The 22,645-nt window shown below is 39.6% G+C and overlaps 2 protein-coding genes across 3 annotated transcripts in view; one reads left to right on the top strand and one right to left on the bottom strand.

The window, feature by feature from the left end:
• Nucleotides 1-17,927, top strand: part of SCG3 (secretogranin III) — a 38,867-nt gene extending 20,940 nt beyond the window's left edge. The window contains exons 10-12 of the mRNA XM_003928849.4: nucleotides 1,865-2,002; nucleotides 13,117-13,197; nucleotides 17,604-17,927. Of these exons, the coding sequence (XP_003928898.3) occupies nucleotides 1,865-2,002; nucleotides 13,117-13,197; nucleotides 17,604-17,722 (338 nt within the window). The 3' untranslated portion in view covers nucleotides 17,723-17,927. The remainder of the gene's footprint in view (nucleotides 1-1,864; nucleotides 2,003-13,116; nucleotides 13,198-17,603) is intronic.
• Nucleotides 17,928-21,065: 3,138 nt separating this feature from the next.
• Nucleotides 21,066-22,645, bottom strand: part of LYSMD2 (LysM domain containing 2) — a 32,654-nt gene continuing 31,074 nt past the window's right edge. For both annotated transcript variants that reach the window (XM_039469036.2, XM_074393598.1), the window contains one exon: nucleotides 21,066-21,667. In XM_039469036.2, the coding sequence (XP_039324970.1) occupies nucleotides 21,625-21,667 (43 nt within the window). In that variant the 3' untranslated portion in view covers nucleotides 21,066-21,624. The remainder of the gene's footprint in view (nucleotides 21,668-22,645) is intronic.

Below are 22,645 nucleotides of genomic sequence, written 5' to 3'. Positions count from 1 at the left end.
ACTAGATGTGACCTTGGCTATTTTGTGACCAAGCATAGCACATAAATCTGACCTCAAAAAACATTGAAAAATAATATAGGTCTTTACTGAAGATTCTTGGAGCTGGCTAGGAATCTTAGGTGGAAAGGAAAAGCCTACATCACAAAACTGAGCAATACATCCTAAAATTCTCCTTTAGGTATCTTCTCTCTCTGGGTAACTACTTCTCCAGACTACTGTGTCTGCTCATCTGTTCACTCCCCACTGCCCCACCTCCTGCTGTCCCCTTCCAGGTCTTCTCTCTCCCCTGGGATGGTCTGTGCCACTAGGTAGTGTGCTTTACCCCGGCTCTTGGTTTTGTCAGTTCCATACCTCCACCCAGCATCCTGCTCAGCCCATCAAACCCCAGGGAACTGAGCTATAAAAAGAAGCCTCCTTTCAAGCAGGAGAGGGGAACAAAAAGAGAAAAAGTGCAATTGGCAGATTCTTTTTTAAATGTTTTTAACTATTAATGACAACCAAAAATTGCAAATTGTTATACTTTGACTCTTTATTCCTATCACAGAAATTATGTACATATTCTTGATGGCATAGTATATAGCTCTTTAAAATATGTTTCCAAGCAGTTTATAATAACCTGGAAATATCCTTCCATAATAATGTTAATGACACAGCGAAGAACAAAATTGTACCACAACTGTGAAAAAAAATATGCATCTCTATATATACCACAGCACATTAGTGGATGTTTTATATCAGAAAATAGCTGATTTCTTTTTTTTTCTTTTCATTTTTTCTATAATAACAAAACACTTTTTCTTTATTTTTTTATTTTTGAGATAGTGTCTCATTCTGTTGCCAGGTGCCAGGCTGGAGTGCAGTGGCACAATCTCGGCTCACTGCAACCTCCGCCTCCCAGGTTCAAGCAATTCTCCTGTCTTCAGCCTCCCAAGTAGCTGGGACTACAAGCATGCACCACCATGCCCAGCTAATTTTTGTATTTTTTAGTAGAGACGGGGTTTCACCATGGTGGCCAGGATGGTCTCGATCTCCTGACCTCGTGATCCACCCGCCTCGGCCTCCCAAAGTGCAGGGATTCCAGGAAAAACACTGTTATTTTAAAAGTTTACTGTTAGACTGCTTGAGGTTAAAAATATTTTATTGCCTGCAGAAATGCATTACAATTTCAGTGGTTATCTATTTTAAGGTTTATTATTTTTAATTCAACAAAGGATTACTACATGGAAATATTGTGATTTTAAGGTAAGAAGAGAGTAAGAGTTTTCCCTTTTGACAGCAAGAGTTCAAGTCTCCTCTTCGAATTTAGGGTTACTAGGGGTAAAGGAGTGTGAAGAAAGGAGCAGAAGGAGGAGGTCCTGCCATAGCCCCAGATACTTAGGTGTGACTCTGAGTAATAGACTATCCTTCAAAAATGCAATGTCAAGGAGAGATTGGGCAGCTATAGAGCTATTATCATTTGGAATCAAGACCTACCAAATATACTTCAGAACCTGACATATGCTGGCTTGATCACCTATACTGATTAAAGTAAGACAAAGAATATGCCCTCTAATGACACAGTGTGGCAGAAGAAAAAGGATGCCAAATCAGAACGCAGAAAGCTGGGGTGGGGTCGGGGGTTGGCCCAGCTCTTCTGAGAATTTAGTGGATGACTTTAGATATATCTTTCCCCCTTCTGGGCCTCAATTTCCTCATCTGTAATATAGGGTTAGAGGGTTGGATTAGATAAGCACTAAGATCCCTTTCAACTCAAAGTATGATTTGATCTCAAACTGTACCTTGTCGATAAAGTTGATTTCCACTTTAGGAACCAATTTATAGCTAGGAAACAGGGCTATGACAACAATGCTCAATCTGATTACAGCACCATCAGAGAAGAGTCATGAAGAAACAGACAGTACCAAGGAAGAAGCAGCTAAGATGGAAAAGGAATATGGAACCTTGAAGGATTCCACAAAAGATGACAACTCTAACCCAGGAGGAAAGACAGATGAACCCAAAGGTATGGAACTGACAGCTCTAGGTTAGTAATAAAACTGGGAAAGCAAAAGCTTTCACCACACAAGGTGCAGTGATCCAAAGAGCAAGCTCCATCGCATCTGAGAAATTAACATAATCTGTATAGAACAGGCTTGGCATGTGATATCTTTATTTGAATAGCAATCTCTTTTAATGGTTTTGAGTCTCCTGGGATGGCAAACTGATTTTATCTTTTGATGGTCTTTAGTGTTCAACGCACTTTTGTGTTTGGACAGAAATACATATGACCATTAGTGCATTGTTTAATGTATAATTTATCATCTTATTTATTTATTTTTATTATACTTTAAGTTCTGGGATATATGTGCAGAATGTGTAGGTTTGTTACATAGGTATACATGTGCCATGGTGGTTTGCTGCATCCATCACTCTGCCATCTACATTAGGCATTTCTCCTAATGCTATCCCTCCCCATCCTCCCACCCCCTGTTATCCTTCCCCTAGTCCCCCACCCACCGAAATGCCCCAGTATGAGATGCTCCTCTCCCTGTGTCCATGTGTTGTCATTGTTCAACACCCACTTATGAGTGAGAACATGTGGTGTTTGGTTTTCTGTTCTTGTAACAGTTTGCTGAGAATGATGGTTTCTAGCTTTATCCATGTCCCTGCGGAGGACATGAACTCATCCTTTTTTATTACTGCATAATATTCCATTATAATCTTGTGAATTTATTGAGCAATATTTCCTTAAACTTGTTAAATATTCCTCAAAGTAATCACATACCACTTAATTCAACAAGATCATCAAAATTTATGAATTTGACCAGGCGCGGTGGCTCATGCCTGTAATCCCAGCAGTTTGGATTGCTTGAGCTAAGGGTTTGAGACCAGCCTGGGTAACATGGCAAAACTTTGTTTCTACAAAAAATGCAAATATTAGCCAGGCATGGTGGCATATGCCTGTAGTTTTAGCTGCTCAGGAGGCTGAGGTGGGAGGATCTCTTGAGTTCAAGACATGGAGGCTGCACCACTATACTCCAGCATGGGTGACACAGCAAGACCTTGTCTCAAAAAAAAAAAAATGAATTTAATGAAGAAAAATTTTTAAATAATTTAACCAGTGATTTTAACTTTTAACACTTTTAAGGACTTGACAAAAATGACAAATTCAATATATCGATTTTCCTCAAATAGCATAAGTATATCTATGCAATCAATACATCTATGAAATACAATTTGCATCTTCTTTGGATTTTATTTTATTTTTTGCAATGGAGTCTTGTTCTGTTGCCCAGGCTGGAGTGCAGTAATGCAATCTCAGCTCACTGTAACCTCCACCTCCTGGGTTCAAGTGATTCTCCTGCCTCAGCCTCCTCAGTAGTTGGTACTATATGCACCACCACATCGTCTACTTTTTTGTATTTTTATTAGTGATGGGATTTCATCAAGTTGGCCAGGCTGGTCTTGAACTCCTGACCTCAAGTGATCCGCCTGCCTCAGCCTCCCAAAGTGCTGGGATTACAGGCATGAGCCATAGTGCCTGGCCATCTTCCTAGGATTTTAGAAACTTTACCATTCCCCCAAAGAAAAAGACTCAACTGGGTTATAAGATTTAAATTTCCTTAATGTATCAAGTTTGTGTTGATTTTTCTTATCTTGTACATTTATATATTTTTGCACCCTTCTTTTCTCTAGCATGAATTCCATAGACCATCACAATCCTTTCCTACATTGTCATAGCTGATGTGTCAGCTCCAATTGTTTAGTAGTGGCCCAGGTTGAGAAAGTTTATGATATTGCATTTGGACTCAGGAAGAAAGAAAGTTGGAATGATCAATTGATAATATTTGTCCTGAGCAAGAGTAGGCAGAACTGTATATGTGTGCCATGTTTGGGGACTCATACTTCTATTCAACCCTAGGTCATTCTGGATGGGTGATAAACTCTTTTAAAAAATATATTAATAGTTCTTTTTTGAAATTGTGGCAAAATGTACATAACATAAAATTTACCATTATGACTATTTTTAACTGTGCTGTCTTCAGGCACTAAGTACATTCACATTGTGGTGCCATCACCATCATCCATATCCAGAGTTCTTTTCATCTTGCAAAACCAAAACTCTATGCTCATTAAACAAACTTTTCCATTCCCGTTCTCCTCACTCCATGGCAATAACCATTCCATTTTCTGTCTCTATGGATTTGACTACTCTAGGGACCGTATATAAGTGGAATCATACAGTATTTTTCCTTCTGCAACTGGCTTATGTAACTTAGCATAATGTCCTCAATGTAGCAAGTGTCAGTATTTTCTTCCTTTTTTAAGGCTGAGTAAATACTCCACTATAGGTGTATGCCACATTTTATGTATTTATTCGTCTATAAACACTTGAGTTGCTTCTACCTTTTGGCTGTTGTGAATAATGCTGATACATATGTGTGTGTGTGTGTGTGTGTGTGTGTGTGTGTGTAAAAATGTCTCTTTGAGTTCCTTCTTTCAGTTCTTTTGGGTATATAGCCAGAAGCAGAATTGCTGGATCATATGCTAATTCTATTTTTAATTTTTTGTGGAACCTCCATACTGTTTTCTGCAGCAGCTGCACCATTTTAAATTTCTACCAATCGTGTGCAAGAGTTCCAGTTTTTCTACATCCTTGCCTAGACTTTTTATTTCTGGATTTTTTTTTAACCTAACAGATGTGAGGTGGAGGGTGAATGGTAAACTTTTTAAAAATAGCTAATCAGAGGCGCACACCTGTAATTCCAGCACTTTGGGAGGCCGAGGTGGGTAGATCACGACGTCAAGAGATTGAGACAATCTGGCCAACATGGTGAAACCCTGTGTGTACTAAAAATACAAAAATTAGCCAGGCATGGTGGTGCACGCCTATAGTTCCAGCTACCTAGGAGGCTGAGGCAGGAGAATCACTTTTACCCGGGAGGTGGAGGTTGCAGTGAGCCGAGATTGCACAACTGCACTCCAATCTGGTGACAGAGCAAGAGTCCATCTCAAAAAAAGAAAAAAAAAAAAAAAAAGCTAACCAGGAAAAAAGTGGCCTGTGACCTGAGACAGAGAACCAGGAATTGGGCAGCGTGGAGCACTACAGCTCACCTCAACAGAACCCAGCTTGCCTCAATCATATTTCCCTAGAACCCAGTGAGCCACAGGCTGTGTCCTTTGACTTGCTAGGGTCACATGCTCAGTGCTTTAAACAAAACCTTCTATCGCTGTGCACAGGGCTGTAGGAATGGGTGCTGAAAACATCATGTAAAAATGAATACAAAGGAGATGATTCTTAGTAGTCCACTATTGCCTATTTAGGATGTGAGTAGAGACTAGTGATGTGGGTGGATTTCCTTCTTCACTAGGATTTCCATCAGATAGTAATGGGGAGAGAGGAAGAGAGTAGACTAAACCTCTATTGATTTAGTGTTATTCTTTTTTTTTTTTTTTTTTCACGACAGACTATCGCTCTGTTGCACAGACTGGGGTGCAGTGGCACGATCTTAGTTCGCTGCAACCCCTGCCATCCAGGTTCAAGAGATTCTCCTGCCTCAGCTTCCCGAGTAGCTGGGATTACAGATGTGTGCTACCACACCCAGCTAATTTTTATATTTTTAGTAGAGATTGGGTTTCACGATGTTGGCGAGGCTGGTCTTGAACTCCCAACCTCAGGTGATCCACCCAATCCACCCAGCTTACCAAAGTGCTGGATTACAAGTGTAAGCCACCACACCTGGCCTAGTGTTATTCTTTGTAATGGCTCTTCTAAAACATTAGAAAAAAGGCAGGAATTTGAGGTTAAAATGAGTCCTTCCGCTATTGTTCAGAGATGTAATTTATTCATGTTACCCCTGACCCCAGTACTCTGGGATAAGGACAACTGACTCTAGTACAGTTTAGAAAACACCAACCAAATTTAAGCCAAGGACTTACAGTTTCTAGGGGAAAAAAAAAATTAATCTCCAAAAGGACGTACTGATATATGTCTTTGTGTTCACAGTTTTTTTTATTGCACTTTTCTCAAAGAGTATTTTGCTTCTTTGTTACAAAACCCAGTGAAAAAACACCCATTGTCTCTAGGTAGAAAAACGAAAGCATCCATGTGAGTGGAGGCAGGGTGGACTGGGTTTTCTGGGACAGTTATTCAGCAAGAAATAAACACTTATTCCAATGGCATGCCTGGCGCTGTGCTTAGGAAGCAGCTACAGAAGGAATATGAGAACCAATACTCGCCTTTGAGGACTCAAGCAAGCTTTGAAATGGTCCAAGAATAGTCCCTAACCCATATGCCAGCAAGTGCAACACAGGCCACATACATGCACAGATATCTCGTTTACTGATGAGCCAGACGTGTACAGAACAGGATCCCTCTGGAACAGAAAGTTGGAGGACATTACAGAATAGAACAAGGGATGAAGTAATGGTCCAGCTAAAACCACTTAAGGAAATAATTAGAAGCAGAACACATTGGCAGGAATATCTGTGGGGAGTCTGTTTTGGCCTTGCAGAATGCGAGGTGATGGCCCTATCTAACCACAGCAACTGTTTATTAACCATGCCTAGCCTGAGCTGAGTCCTGTGAGGAATATAAGTAATAATAATAATAGTAATAGTAAGAATACTCGACATTCGTATCATGTTTCGGTTTACAAAGCATGTTTATATGCATCTTATTTCAAGCTTAATTTTTAAAAATCCAACTTTGTTACCAATGATGAAAAATGATACATTTACTTTTGAAAAAACAGTTTAAACTATTCAAACTATGGTTTCCACAGGGACCCACATTAAGAATAATAGTTTTTTTTGTGTTTGTTTGTTTGTTTTGAGACAGAGTTTCACTCTTGTTACCCAGGCTGGAGTGCAATGGCGCGATCTCGGCTCATAGCAATCTCCGCCTCTTGGGTTCAGGCAATTCTCCTGCCTGAGCCTCCTGAGTAGCTGGGATTACAGGCATGCGCCACCATGCCCAGCTACTTTTTTGTATTTTTAGTAGAGACGGGGTTTCACCATGTTGGCCAGGATGGTCTCGATCTCTTGACCTTGTGATCCAACCGCCTCGGCCTCCCAAAGTGCTGGGATTACAGGCTTGAGCCACCGCACCCGGCCAAGAATAATAGTTTTAAATGTTGGTCTGGTTGTTTAACTGATAGTAATTATTTCTAAATTTATGGATATTCTAATATATTATAATTTATCCTAATTTCAACCAAATCTATAAAGTTGCTTAACTTTTCAAGTAAATTGCTCTTTGAAGATTAAAAAAAAAAAAAACTTCTTTCAAAATTTATTATCTAAGTGTGGCTCTTTTTGCCAGTTGGATGTTTACTCATTCACATCTGTTCTGTGAGTCACTGAAAATCCTTTTTTTTTTAATCATCCAAGGGATGAGATAAGCATTATAACACCCATAAACTCTTTCCAGCACTATCATTTGTCAACTTTATGGCTGGACAAAAAATGAGGTTGGAAAAGGTGATCTCTAAGATAACTCTCACTTAAATATCCTATTGTCTTCATCTCTTTTTTTACGGGAGCCAGAAAAGTTAGCCTATTTAATTGATAAATTGATAATAAATTGCCTAATTTGTGTGGATATACTTGTTTTTTAAGCAACATAAAAGAGGAGAATTCATGCCTCCCTTCAAGTCTCCAGGGATTCTGCTAAGAAATGTCCAAAAATGATGAGTTCAATATTCTCCCCTGGGAGTCAGCAAGTGGGTCAGGAAGTCCCAAATAGGTTTGGGAGAGCTACACATCAACATGGGTTTTTCAAGGACAGCAAAGGGGAATTTCTTTCTATATATACAAATCATGAATCTCCTCTTTAGAATTCATCCCTTGATTTACAAATCAGTAAAACAAGGCCTAGAAAATGATTGACTTGCTCAAGATCTCATGGCCAGAGTGTAGAGCTGACCTCGAACCCATGTTTTCTGACTCTCCATCTAGTGCTCGTCCAGTCTTCCATGCTGCATCTCATGGGCATGTAAAATGTCATCATTATGCAGAATCTTGAAGCTAACAGCTCTGTGGTCTATGTCAGCATCCATGACATCAGTGTCAGTTGCTTTGCTTCATCCAGTTCAAAAGTGTAATCATGTAATCTTGACATAATTTTAAGTATTATATCAAACTTAATTTTTATAGAAACTCTTTCACAAGACCTAATGTCTTTAGTATATCCAGTATGCATTAGGCTAACCCTATTGATTTGTACACTTCCCCTAGGGAGAGATAGTCAGGATAGCATAATAGAATAAGGACAAATTCATGTTTAGAAAAGATATTTTTCTCACAGCATTAAAAACCAGAACATCCAGAAAAGCAAGGCTGCATCTCGACTCTGGCCCTTTTCCCATCTGCTTCAGCATATGTTTTAAGGCTTGTGCTCTATTACCTCAGTCATGAGCTATTTTTTTCCAAAGGAAGCTGAAATAAATTGAGGAAAAAAAATAGTCCAGCTTTCCAACATTGACTCTCATACGGCTTTCAGTGCACACTGTGTAAATGAAAGATTTGCTTTACAGCTCTTGCAAAGAGAAAAGTCAATATGAGCCAGCTGCTTTGTCCCAAGAGCAGAAGAGCACCTGATGTTATTCCCATTGTTGTCAATGCTCTTGTAAAGGTGCGGAGGTCTTAATACTGGTGGCAATGGTTTCCAAACTTTGCTGCACATTGAAACCACCTTAGGATCATTAAAAAGTACAAACGTGACCAGGTGCAGTGGCTCATGCCTATAATCCCAGCACTTTGGGAGGCCGAGGCAGGTGGATCACCTGAACTCAGGAGTTCGAGACCAGCCTGGCCAACATGGTGAAAACCTGTCTCTACAAAAATTAGCTAGGCATAGTGGTGGGCACCAGTAAGCTCAGCTACTTGGGAGACTGAGGCAGGAGAATTGCTTGAACCTGGGAGGTGGAGGTTGCAGTGAGCCAAGATCATGCCATTGCACTCCAGCCTGGGTGACAGGGTAAAACTCTTGTATAAAAGGAAAAGTACAAATTTTTGGTCCCTAGTCCCAGATATTCTCATTTAATTGGTCTAAGAAGCAATCTGGACATTGGGCCTTTAAAATTTTTCTCTAAGTGATTTTAATGTGCATCAAAGTTTGAAAACCACTGCCTTGGCAGCCAGTTTACTAACAAGAGCGAGCACTCAATTTCTCTAGTCTAAAAGGTGAATTTCACCCAGCCCCAGACATTAAAGGCTCCATATTCAGTTTGGTTCAAAACCAGGCTCTGACCCTGTATTAGTCCCTTCTCATGCTGCTAATAAATAACATACCTGAGATTGGGTAATTTATAAAGGAAAAAGGTTTAATTAATTCACAGTTCCACAGGGCTGAGGAGGCCTCAGGAAACTTATGATCATGGTGTAAGGAGAAACAAACACATCCTTCTTCACACAATGGTAGGAAGGAGAAGTCCTGAGCAAATGGGGAAAAGCCCCTTATAGAAACATCAGATCTCATGAGAACTCACTATCACAAGAACAGCAGCATCGGGGTAACTGCCCCCATGATTCCATTATCTCCCACTGGGTCCCTCCCATGACACATTAGGATTACAGGAATGACAATTCAAGATGAGATTTAAGTGGGAACACAACCCAACCATATCAGACCCTTACTTAGCTATGTCCCCTTGGGCATGTCATTTAACCTCTCTGAGACTTAGTTTCTTCATTAATAAAATGGGAACAACAATATTTAATTCAGAGAGTTCTATGAAGATAAATGACATGTGGATATAGCATATCTATCACCTTTGTGTTTTAAATTGTTTCTGGTATACCTATCAGTTAGGTTTAGAATCCATTAAAGTTTGGGTCTTTCAAATAAATGATTCATTTTCACTAAAAAAAAAAATGCAGAGATAAATCTATGGCATTTATATGTTTTTTAAAGATGTAGTTTCCTAGTTTGGATTCCATGCTCACTGGGCAATCTTCTAATTGCAATTTGGCTTCTGTACAGAAAGCTTTCATCTATTTACTCATTGACAGATACTTCCGTAGTGCTTACTATCTGTCAGTCCTTGTTTTGGCATGAAGGTACATCAGAAAACAACATATTTCTAAGGGAAGAAGACAATATACTTAATAAATTGTATGCTACAATAGAAGAAAAGTAGTCACCTTCTGATGGACAAAAAGCATAAAAGAGGATGAGAATGATGGGGTATTCTGTTATAAATTAGGGAGACTGTCACAATCATATATGTTATGCCCATGAGATACTAGCCTCTCAATGAATTGCAGTCCAATTTTCTTTAAGTTGTAGTAAACTCATTCTCTGTTGCGAGTTGATAATGTCAATATAGTGAATAAAATAGCTTTTCACACATTACATACTTTTAAAAATTCCACACCATTTTTATAGGTAATTGTTTCCTAAACAAAAAGCAGCCTAATACAGTAATGCTGAGACCTCTAATTTATTTTTTCTTCTGTGTCAGGATCTGGCTGTGTTGCCCAAGCTGGAGTGCAGTGGTACAATCTTGGCTCACTGCAACCTCCACCTCCTGGGCTCAAGCAGTCCTCCCACCTCAGCCTCCTAATAGCTGGGACTACAGGTGCACACCACCACGCCTGGCTGATTTTCTTTTTCTTTTTTCTTTGTGGTAGACATGGGGTTTTTCATGTTGCCCAGACTGGTCTCAAATTCTTGGGCTCAAGTGATCCGCCCATCGCAGCCTCCGAAAGTGCAGGGATCACAGGTGCAAGCCATAGATCTCGGTCAAGCCCTCTATTTCAAACTGTCTTATACTGAGTTCCCTCCAAGGCATGCACTAAGAGAAGGATTTGAGATGAAGAAGCTTACTTTGGAAGTGACCCCAGGAAGCACCACTGCAGGGTGGGGACATGAACAGGAAGGGAAATAAGCCAATACGAGGTGTGTTAATGAGCAAGCTTCAGCATCGGCAACTAGAGCTCAATCCTATTGAAGACTTCTGGGAAACAGTAGAACACACCTGAAGAACAAGGAAGCTAATACATTGATCTACCCATTTCATCCACCATCAGCTGAGAGTTGCTCTATTAGCTGTCTATGAAGAGGGAGGCATGAGAGTGGGCAACGTCTGCCCCACTGTGGCAAAAACTTCTTTTTATTTTTACTCTCCTAACTTGGAATTTTTATTGCAGTGTTTAAACAGACTAAGCTATGGTTTCCCTTATCCCAAATAAGCTCTAACATCATGACATGATATCAGAGGAGGTAGTAGAAAAAATGCTTAAAATTATTTAAAGAACAAGACTATTTTTGGACATACATACTCAAAAGTTTCAGAAACCCTAACTACCTAATGTGTGAATGACAAATTGTTATTCATTAAAGCGAGCCCTATGGGGATCACTAGTTTGATTTAAACTCTTTAAAATAATGAAGTTGCATTGTTTAGAAATGGTCTGCTCTAAGTTTTCTTTCTTTGTTCAAAATGCCTTATGTAACTGAATTAATTTGAAATAGAAAACACTGCATTTTAAAAAGCATTGTTTTTGTATTTATGTATTAGTAGAAATAGGGTCTCACAATATTATGCAGACTGGTCTTGAACTCCTGGCCTCAAACAAACCTCCCACCTCAACCTCCCAGACTGCTGAAATCAAGGCAGTTTCTATACCAACTATTGAAGTAAATAAGTACTAAAAATTGTGGCTCTCTTTGGGTGTTCGTTCATTCAGCCCTTTTTGCGTAGGAGTCTCTGTGCTTCTTTGGGGACCAGATGGCACAGATCTTCAGTGGTAAGGCAAGAGTGGGCTTCAAGATTAGGAAAAACGATGCTCAGAAAGTCACTTAGGTAAATGCAGTGGGGGAAGCTGGAACATGGGCAACTCTTAGAGCAGTGTTATTAGACATGGACAGTAGTTGGAGGTACCCAGGTTCAAACCTGGCTCTGCTACTTACTAGCCATGTGATCTTCAGCATATGACTTTCTCTCTGTGTGCTTCGGCTTTTTCATTTGTAAAATGGTGATGATAATAGGATTGCCTCAAAAAGTTGTTGTGAAGAATAAACGAGATAAGGCATTTTGGAGCATAAAGCAGTCCCTGGCACATGATAAGCACACAGTACAGGTAGCTCAACCAAGAGGGCTGTGCAGTAGAGTAGAGGTAACAGGGCTCAGATGGGGCTCTGAAAGAATGGTGACCACACTGAGCTCTGCAGCTATTGCTTCTGCAGAGGCCCTGGACTTTGAAAGAAAGCCTCTGTTTTAGGGCCTTGCCTGGTTAAGAGAATGGCTGATTTCTTTGATACAGAACATACTATGTCTGAAGGTGAGGTCTCATCCTTTAGATAAACAGGTAGCAGAAACTAAGCAGACCAGAGTCCAAATGCCAGCTATTATGTCCTGTGTAGCCTTAGCCCACTCACTTCACCTCTCTGAGCCCTGGATTCCTCATCTCTCAGTGGACAGTAATATCCACTTGCAGACATCAGTACAGGTAAAGGGCATCACGGAGTAGGTGCATGAGTGATGCCTGGTGTTCTCAAGCCACACCTGAGGCCCATGGAACAGTGTTTACATCCTGGGGATTTTTATTAGAACCAGTTCTAAGGTTTGCCATCCAAACCTTGAAGTGAGGCATTGGTCACCTCTTTGTCTAAGTTTTTATCCTCTCCCTGCCCGAATTGGGTAGAAGACTTCCAGATGCTTAAACAAAGCCACACATTTGGACTTTTAACTGAAGTGATGGAATCTTTAAGTATCTGCCACTCTCATTCAAGTCCTTGGCTTGATGATGCGCCTCAGTTTGGAAGAAACATCCCTAAACAGAAGTGAACTAATCTAGGGACCCATCTATCTCATAAACTGAATCAAAACTCTTCTCTGCCAGGACATCAAAGTGGATTTATTTGTGTGTGGAATCATGCCCCTTGACATTAATTTACCAATTTGATTCTTCCTCCTGGAACCTCATCACCACCTGCCCTCCTTGACCTAAACCCCTCAACACACAAACACATATATACACATACAAATATGTACATTGCCTAGTAAGGGAAATAACCTTGCAAGTGCTACATTAGTCTCATATTTATGGTTTTAAACATAAGTGTGGTCTTTAAAATGAGATGTAGTGATATTTTCTGAGTGTTTGATATAGTTCTCTTACCTCTTCCAGGAAAAACAGAAGCCTATTTGGAAGCCATCAGAAAAAATATTGAATGGTTGAAGAAACATGACAAAAAAGGAAATAAAGAAGGTAGGACTGAGTGTGCAAACCTCACCCATTTGTCGGGGGCTCTTGTTATATAAAAATTCCCACAGTCAAATTGACTCTGCTAAAGTCTCCCCTCAAAGTCCAAAAAAGACTGATGTCATCTCTCAGATGCAGAGGGGAACAGAATCTCCATTTATCTTATTATTCAAATTAGCCTTTCAAGTAAAGGCATTTTCTTTTCTTTTATGTTTTATTATGAAAAAGGTAAAGCAAATATGGAACTAATAGCATAATTAAACTCTGTGTCTCCAGCACCCATCTTCAATGTTGCCAGTCTTGTTTTATCTAGCCCCTCTTTCTTGGAGTATTTTAAACAAAGTTATTTTCTGAGCACATATTTTGTACACCCTGCAGTCATAAAAGCAGTCACTTATATAAAGCAAAACACAGAACCAGGCCCTGTTCTGAGTGCCAGGAATGCCCCGCTCAAGGAGTGCACAGCATCATTAGAGCTATGGGTGGCCCTGCTCAGTGATGTCATGGATAGGTGTGCTACTCCCAAGGAGGTGAGAAGATGGAGCAGATCTTCATACTAGAACAGAGACAGTTGAGAGAAGGGCCACAAGAAAGCCTTCCCTGAAAAGTTAAGGATGATCTGCTGAGTGAGGAGAGATGGAGGCAGAGGGAACACTAGGTACTGAGACATAAAGGGACAAAAGAGAGGGGTTGTTCTGGGAACTGGAGCCATTCATTTCCCCGGGAACACTGGATGTTTGTGGAGAAGAGCAGCCAACAGGGTTGGGAAGTGGGCAGTGGCCATGCCGGGAAGATGTTTGTGCACCCTTCAGAGGAGGTTGGTTTTAGCCAAGGGAGCCTAAATTGGGGCCTAATTAGGTTAAGAACTGAGAAATCCATCTGGCTGCAGTGTGATTACAGATTGAAAAAATAAGATCCCAGAAGGCAGGCGAGAGATAAAGAGGCAAGACAGAGGGAGAGATCTGGAGCAGAAATATGGGGCTTAAACCAATGGACAATGGAGGAAATAAAATGGAAGGGAGGAACTCAAGAGCTACGTGGAGAAGGGGGATTCTGACATGATTCCCAGGTATCTGGCCAGAGCAGTTGCAACGTGATGCTTTCCAAAGAAACAGGTAATGCTTCTCCAACTTTAAAGTGCATCCAAATCACCTGGGGAACTTAAATATCCCCCTGCCCGGGTTGCACTGTAGCACTACTAAATCAGAAATTCTGGGGACAGAGCTCTGGTATCAGTATTTTTTCAACTCCCAGGTTATTCCAGCATGCAGCCAAGTTTGCAAACCGCTGAGATACAGCAGAGAGAGAGAAAGAGGTATTTTCAACACCCTCTTAGCTTGGGTGTTCTAAATGTAATGGTTAACAGTTATCAGGTATTCATGCATACTTTATTTGGTTCAAAATAATTTTTTGAACCAATTTTAATGTCAGTTACATTAAAATTTACATGAACCATATTTCATCAAATTTATCATTGATTAAAAATGCACCATTGTTTTATGTGCCATTAAATTACAACATGCCATCAATGACTGCAAAGACTTTAAAATGTTCATCTTAGAATCATTGTAATACCCTGTGTACCCAAATACATTCCAAAGCCATGGTAAATTGTATGGTACATCAATTTGGAGGATTTGTTACTGCTTTCACTGATTAACATATGAATCCGACTCCTGGTCATAATCAACAACATCTTGCAATTCAATTCCCATTCCAAAAATGACCAACCTGGTGAAGCATGGAACTCTGGCGCTTGCATATGGAAGGCTCTGTTAGCAAACTTCAGAATAATAGTGTAGGTTCGATGTTTCCTTTTGTCTCTGGGAAATATGCAGTATGCTCTCTTGAAAACAGAAACAGAGAGCTCTTTCTCCACTGCCCTCATACGCGCTCTGCTTGACTTGGAGTTGTCTCTCAAAGCCTGTGGGGGATATAGTTTCTAGGGCTATGCAGTGGCTGCAGCTGTATCAGCAGGGAAAATTACTATTAGTCCTGACCTTTGTTAACCATGGTTTCTCCCCACCACCAAGCAAGCAATCAATTCTGTAGCCAACACCAGCTGGGTGCCCACCAATTCAATTTAATTCCAACACTACCTAGAGATAGCCTCAGACACCACAGGGTGAGGGTGCAGTCCCCAAAGATGGCTTCTTCCTTCCCATCAGTTGCATGTCCAGGCCTTTGGAACAGCTGACTGACTGGCTTCAAGTTTCAACTTTCACAACCTCCTCTTAGAGTTCAGTTAATTTGCTAGAGTGGGCCTGGCGTGGTGGCTCACACCTGTAATCCTAGCACTTTGGGAGGCCAAGGTGGGAGGATTGCTTGAGGCCAGGAGTTAGAGACCAGCCTGGTCAACATAGCGAGCCCCCTGTCTCCACAGAAAATTTAAAAATTAGCCAGGTGTGGTGGTACACACCTGTAGTCCCAAGCCACTCAGGAGGCTGAGTCATTTACGGCTATAATTGCTTAATACTTTAAAAATCAAGGGAAAATTGTTTTTTTTTTAAAGCTTTTGGAAAGGTTTCATAGGCAGCCTTCTTACTTACATTGCTTGAGCGCAGCCGTGAGCCATGATCATACCACTGCATCCAGCCTGGGTAAAAGAAAGAAAAAAAAAAAGATTGCTTAGAATTCAGGGAAATGCATTTACTGATTTATTAAAAGGATATTTTAAAGATACAAGTAAACAACCAGATGAAGAGATACATAGGGTGAGGTCTGGAAGAGTCTGGAGTACAGGAGCTTCCATCCTTGTGGAGCTGGGGTGCACCACCCTTCTGGCATGTGAATGAGTTTTTGTTCATGTTCCTATCAACCTCCACATGTTAACCTATCTGGAAGCTCCTGAACCCTGTCCTCTAGGGCCTTCATGGAGACTTCGCTGGACAGGCATGATTGACAACCACGCAGAAATGTGATTGGACAAAAAGGGCATGGCCTAAACCCAGCAAGGCCTGTCACTTCAGATTCTTCATGGCTTCTCTGTGATGCAGCCTTCCTCCAAGATTTGGGGCAGAGCCCTCTGTAGAGCAAAGGTCTTATGAACCACAATCAGATTAGAGTCCTGCTTTGGGCAGGTGAAAGGAGGGCAGGTCAGAGGGAGAGAAAGAGTCTGCCTCCTGAGACCTTCTTCTGAGTCCCTAAGTGCCCCAACATTATGACAAAAAGCTGTAACAGGGGCTATGGGAGTTATAAGTCAGGAATCATGGACAAAGACCTATATAGATAGATGATAGAGGATAGATGGATGGATAGATAGCTAGATAATGTCATACCCTATAACCTCCTGGGGAGTAACTAAGGTGATTGCTGTAAAGTGCTCAGTGCTTGGAGTTCTCTTTCAATCCTCATGGCTGTGCCCTAACAGGGAGCAGATGTCCTGCTTGCTGGAGAGGAAATAAGCCCTGTCTAAGCCTCACTCACTTAGTGATTGTAGAGAGGTCCTTCATGCTTCATTCTCCTTTCTCACAGAAGCTTAAGGATACTCAAGTAACCTAGGCTCAGATTACATTCAGGCTCACTAAGGGTGGCTGCTAAACCACCCTTTTATACCTGCTCTCTCCTTTCTCTCCCCCTTACCAACTAACAGAAAGCAGAGGTCTATCTGGTCATTTACAGCTATAATTGCTTAATACTTAAAAAATCAAGGGAAAATGTTTTTTTTTTTTAAAGCTTTTGGGAAGGTTTCATAGGCAGCCTTCTTACTTGGAAATATCTATTTTTGGTGGATGTTTTGATAGTTTATATAGATTTTGTTGGTTTAAGTAGGACAGAGGAACCAAAAAGAGTTTACAGTCTGGCTTTTTGCTCCTTGCATACAATTCAAACAGCATGAAATAAAGTAACTCTTAATTTGAAAAAAGAGTGGGTTGTCACATCCACAGGGTGTTAACTTAGGGTCTAAGTCAGGAAGTCAGAACACCTGGTTCTAATCATAACTTTTACTACCTATGTGACCTTGAACAGGGCACTTAACCCCCGAGTGTGGTTCCTGGACCAACAGCATCAGTATCACCTGACAGCTTGCTTCCAATGCATAACCTGGATCCTCACCCGAGACCTACTGAATATGAATCTGCAACTTCCCAATGGTCCCGGGTGATTGGTATAAACATTAAAGTTTGCAAAGCCCTGGTCATGAGCCTATTTCCTCTTTGGTCAAATGGGGATGATATGACCCACCTGAACATCTCACAGGGTTGTGATGAAAAGATGAGATAATACACATAAACATTATTTTATATTGCAAAATACTGCACAAATGCCAAGAATTAAAATGTCTCCCAATGTGAAAGATGGAGAATGGTAATTGTGTTATTGTATAAAATAACTCTCAGTTAATGGCAATCACTGTAATGGGATTGGCCTTTCCTGATCTTTGCTCATGATGCTCTAATAATATTTTCCAGACTATGACCTTTCGAAGATGAGGGACTTCATCAACCAACAAGCTGATGCTTATGTGGAGAAAGGCATCCTTGACAAGGAAGAAGCTGAGGCCATCAAGCGCATTTATAGCAGCCTGTAAAAACGGCAAAAGATCCAGGAGTCTTTCGACTGTTTCAGAAAACATAATATAGCTTAAAACACTTGTAATTCTGTGATTAAAATTTTTTGACCCAAGGATTATTAGAAAGTGCTGAATTTACAGTAGTTAACCTTTTAGAGGTGGTTAAAACATAGCTTTCTTCCCGTAAAAACTATCTGAAAGTAAAGTTGTATGTAAGCTGTGATTTTGTAAACGGAATCCTTATTTCCTCATAGACTTATATTTTATCATCAGAATATGTTGCTTTGAAAAAGCCTCTAATGGACCCTAAAGCTCACCCTTCTTCCCACTGTCTCATCCACACAAGCATTTCCTGAAGTATTGAAGGGGTTCTGTTTTCAAGGCAAGCCAGGTACCAAAGCACCTTGCAGAATGTGTCTGTTACAAGATGTCGTTTCCACTAGCAGTTCCCTTTGGAGAGCTGACATAAATTCACATTTTCTCACAGTCTCAGAGCTTTGGAAGAGCCATCTGCTTTTTCGGCTGCTCTTTTTATCTGGTTCTTTATTAGGCCCAGTGACACAAAAAGGATCCAGATAAATGGGGACAAAATTTGCTGGATTTACTAACAATTTCCCCCTGCTCTTAACACTTCCTATTAGTGACTTTTCAGACACTGAGTTTACTTGTCAAGCGGGATATTTATGTCCTCTCTAAGAAGACAAATGAGGTCATAAACACTGCATAAAGCAAGACAAAAAGGTATGCCCCATCTCAGTTATCTAAACTGGATTAGAACCAAGCCAGGGTTTCTCAACAGAGAGCAAAGGATCAGGCAGTAGGATAGAAATAGAGAAAAAGATCATTCCTTCCTCGTGATCCAAAGCTGGTAGAGCAGCTTCCCTGGAGGAAAAGGTTAATGAACTTCAGGTCCCAGCAACTCAGCCCCTGTCACAAACACAGCCCCAGAAACAAACATACAGTGGTCCAAGGTCCTCTTGAAATGCTGACAGTTAATGTTCCCAAACCAGAGAATGCTTTGAAAATGTATTATTCAGTGTAAATTAATTACATACATATTTTCTATATATTTGCTTCAAATCGTAAAAATAGCATAATGCTTTGTGTATTAGCTGTCACTATAACCATGTTTCAAATGGTCTTCTGACACCTGCATTGCTGTCCTGAATGCCCCTTCCTGGTATGCCACCTTTTGGTGGGGACTGTAGGGAAAGGCTGTTTTTCACGGGTAGGAGATGGCTGCCGCTTCTCCCATCCTCTCCGGAGAGTTGCAAAAACAAAAGCCAAACCCTGACACACACACACACACACGCAAAATAAACTCAGTATGTTCTAGAGAAGCCAATACCCATCCATGGGTGGAGACAGGGAACTAAAAACACCTTTGCCCAAATAACACTTGCCAAAACACAGTGAACCGGACTGTTTCCATGAGTCATCTTTGATAACATGACCGACTGAATCAGCTGAACCCAAACAGGCTGCATGCATGTCCATCAGACAATAAACTGGCACTGGCTAAAGCATTTTATCCATTTGCTTTTCTGTAATGGATCTACACACCTATGCAGTATTTTTGAAAATAAGAATGTACTTAGGGAGTTTATTGCAGTTCTTAAAGCACATTGGCATTCATTAACTCCTACCCACAACCAAAACAAAAGGAAGATCATCAGTCCTGTTTTATAAATGAGGAAACTGGTTCACAAACGGAACAAAAGCCCAGGATATGCTCCAGCTCGTGTGACCAAGAAATGGTAAAGCTGGGATAGAACCTAAGTTTCTGGTCTCTCAGCCCATTCCAGTGATTCGATGCGCAAGGTAGGGACTGAAATACTCAGTCTGGAACAGTTCAACTGTGGCCACAAAGAATTCCAGGTTACTAACAACTTGAAGATGAGCAATGTTTTGGCTAGAGAATGCAAAGAGAGACCGTAGGCAGAAACAAAATACTTAGAAAAAAAAATGTTTTTGAGATTGTGGTCTTAATTTCAAAAGTCTTTTGGATGACTCTCAAATTTCAGATCACTTTATGTTCAATAACAGGATTAACTCTACATTTTTAATGGTTCCTAGGTCACCACAGAGGCTTGTTTGAACCTTTTCTTACATACATACCTGTTTTCCTTCCCTCACGTTTTTCATTTAGGTCTCTCTTCATCCAACTAACTCCCCACAGTTCAGGTAATGAATACAAGAAAACAGCAAAGCATGATCAAGAGAGTACCCTATTTAAAAAAAAAAAAAACCAACACACACCTTTTTTTGAGATGGACTCTCGCTCTGTCACCCAGGCTGAATTGCAGTGGCATGATCTCTGTTCACTGCAACCTCCTCATCCCAGGTTCAAGCAATTCTCCTGCCTCAGCCTCCCAAGTAGTTGGGATTACAGGTGTGTACCATCATTCCTGGCTAATTTTTTGTGTTTTTAGTGGAGATGGGGTTTCACCATGCTGGGCAGGCTAGTCTCAAACTCCTAACCTCATAACCCACCCACCTCGGCCTCCCAAAGTGCTGGGATTACAGGCATAAGCCACTGTGTCCGGCCAGAGAGTACCCTATTTCAAAGATGCTATAACATGACAAAAAAAGGTAAGACACAAAGGATTATATATGTTATGAACAAACAAGAAAATCAGCAAGACAAGGGCTGACAGCTACTGTTTCCCATTGATGCAGCAGTTGGTCAGCCTTAGGGTTTGGAATTGTATAGTTCTAATTCTGCCAGCTCTGATGCATTAACACCTAAGGGCATTTGTTTCTTGCTTACTGGATGACCTGAAGAAGTGAGACAGAAGAAAAGAAAATTAGGGAAGATAAAAGAGAGGAGAAAAAGTAATAAAAAGAGGAAAATGAAATTATTTTTGCTATGTTGAGATGGGGTAGATATGGGGAATTTCAGTGGAAGCCTAAAGATTAATGTAAGAGGTGAACAGAAATCGAGACCAAAATGATATATAATTATAAATGATATATTGCTTAGAGTGTACTACTGTAAACTATACATAAAGACCAATGAAATTATGGGAATACAAATCTCTCAATTCAAATAAGTACAAGATTGCCAAACACTCTGTAAAGTAACCTAGCAATGAAATCTAAACTAGAATTCTGCAATATAATAGCAGGTTATGGTATTATTTATTTGTTCTTTTGATTTATTCCATATTTTCACTATATCTGAATCACATTAGGTCAAGATTACCAGTAACTGTAATTGATTCACTTTTAGATTAATACTTTTTTCAAAATTACATTTATAATAATAAAAACCATTAAAGTGAAGAAGGAGCTATCACCATTTAAATGTATAACATAAACGTCAATTTTATTTTCTCATTTATTAAAAAAAAATTAAGACTCAAGTTTGAAAACATAGTTTATTTTCTCATTCAGACTTTTGTGGTTTATTTTTACAAAATAGCAGACAAAATTTGGTTCTTTATATTAATACAGAATATGTAAGATATATCGAAATATATATATATGTGTGTATATATAGCACTTAAGTTATAAACACACAGCTAATTCAGCATCACTTAAACAGCAACCATATTTTCACATAATCAGGATTGCATAAGGAGACAGACATTATTTTTAGCCTAAATATATAAATAGGTCTCTGATGCTTTATGTCAATTAGTATTTATAAAAGCTAGTCTAAAAACTAACGCTACCTACAAAAGTGATGAGCTTTAGGATACAACCTTGCCATCATGCCGTAACAAAGACTTAAAATTATAGAAAGCCAGAGGGAACTAATCACTTCAGTGCAATTGCAGCAGGTAGAACTACCTAGTTATGATTTTAAGATGAACACTATGGAGAATCCAGAAGGGATGTTTTTGAATCTTCGTTTGTTGGATTCTTTACGGTCCAAACATATCTTAATTTTGGTTTCAATTATGTCCCCAAATCACCTAACTGTGATAGAGGGAAGTTGCATAGGGACTTTCTTCATCTCTGAAAGAAAATAAATACAGCATAAATCAGTATTTAGAACTCTATTCAAAAACTAAAACATAAATATATTATACAATGTAATATCTACTTGCCAAAGAAGGAATATATCAACTTAGAACACTGTTCATGCCTAGAAAGTTGGATGAAATGCCAATACTTGAGACATACCTTACTGTCTCCATTTTATTTGTATCTCAGTTATTGGAATAAATAATGTCATTCATTTATGTGTTTATATTTGTTTATATTTAAATATATTTTAAGTCTATACTAAATTATATTCATATTTATATTTGTTTATCTTTTCTATATTCCACCTCTTTCTCAAAAGGATTCAAGGTACCACCAAAAGGCATATATATAATAATATGACTAAAATAGAAATAAAAACATCAGGACTAAGGAAAGAAGAAGGAAACCAATGTATTAATCATAAGAAATATTATAGTAGCTGAACCCAGGTATCAATTTTAGTTGCAAGCTTCCCAGTAGCCAGAGCAAAAAAGGAAACACAGTAGATTGTGCTTTTTTGAAATCAAATCGTAAAGAAAAAAGGAAACCAATTTCATAGGAGAGAGAAAGGTTTATCCTAACACCAAATTTAAAAAACAAAGAAAAAAGCTCACATGAGATCTTATGTAGGAAACACCCAGTAACAAGTAACAGACGATGTCTTTGACAAGTTTTATAAAGATCAATATTTTACAGGTATTTTCTATGACACTGCTTCTCTTGAAAGTGTCAATGAGAGACATTTTACTTGGCTGCTATTCAGAATTGCTAGCTGGACAGTTATGCTACTAAAGGAAAGAAGCAAACTTTGTATAGTAAATAACAGGTAAAAACACTGCAACAGATAAAGCCTTCTGCAGCAGGCAGTAGCTCTGCTCAGAGTTTATACCAAAAATGCCTTTCTAGAACTAAAATGCAGTTTTTAAAGCAAAAAAAAAAAAAAAAAAAAAAAAAGGAAAGAAAAGA

Source organism: Saimiri boliviensis, chromosome 2 (assembly GCF_048565385.1).
Source record: "Saimiri boliviensis isolate mSaiBol1 chromosome 2, mSaiBol1.pri, whole genome shotgun sequence".
In the NCBI taxonomy this organism is placed as follows: domain Eukaryota; kingdom Metazoa; phylum Chordata; class Mammalia; order Primates; family Cebidae; genus Saimiri; species Saimiri boliviensis.
This window is presented reverse-complemented; position numbering and strand designations above follow the sequence as displayed.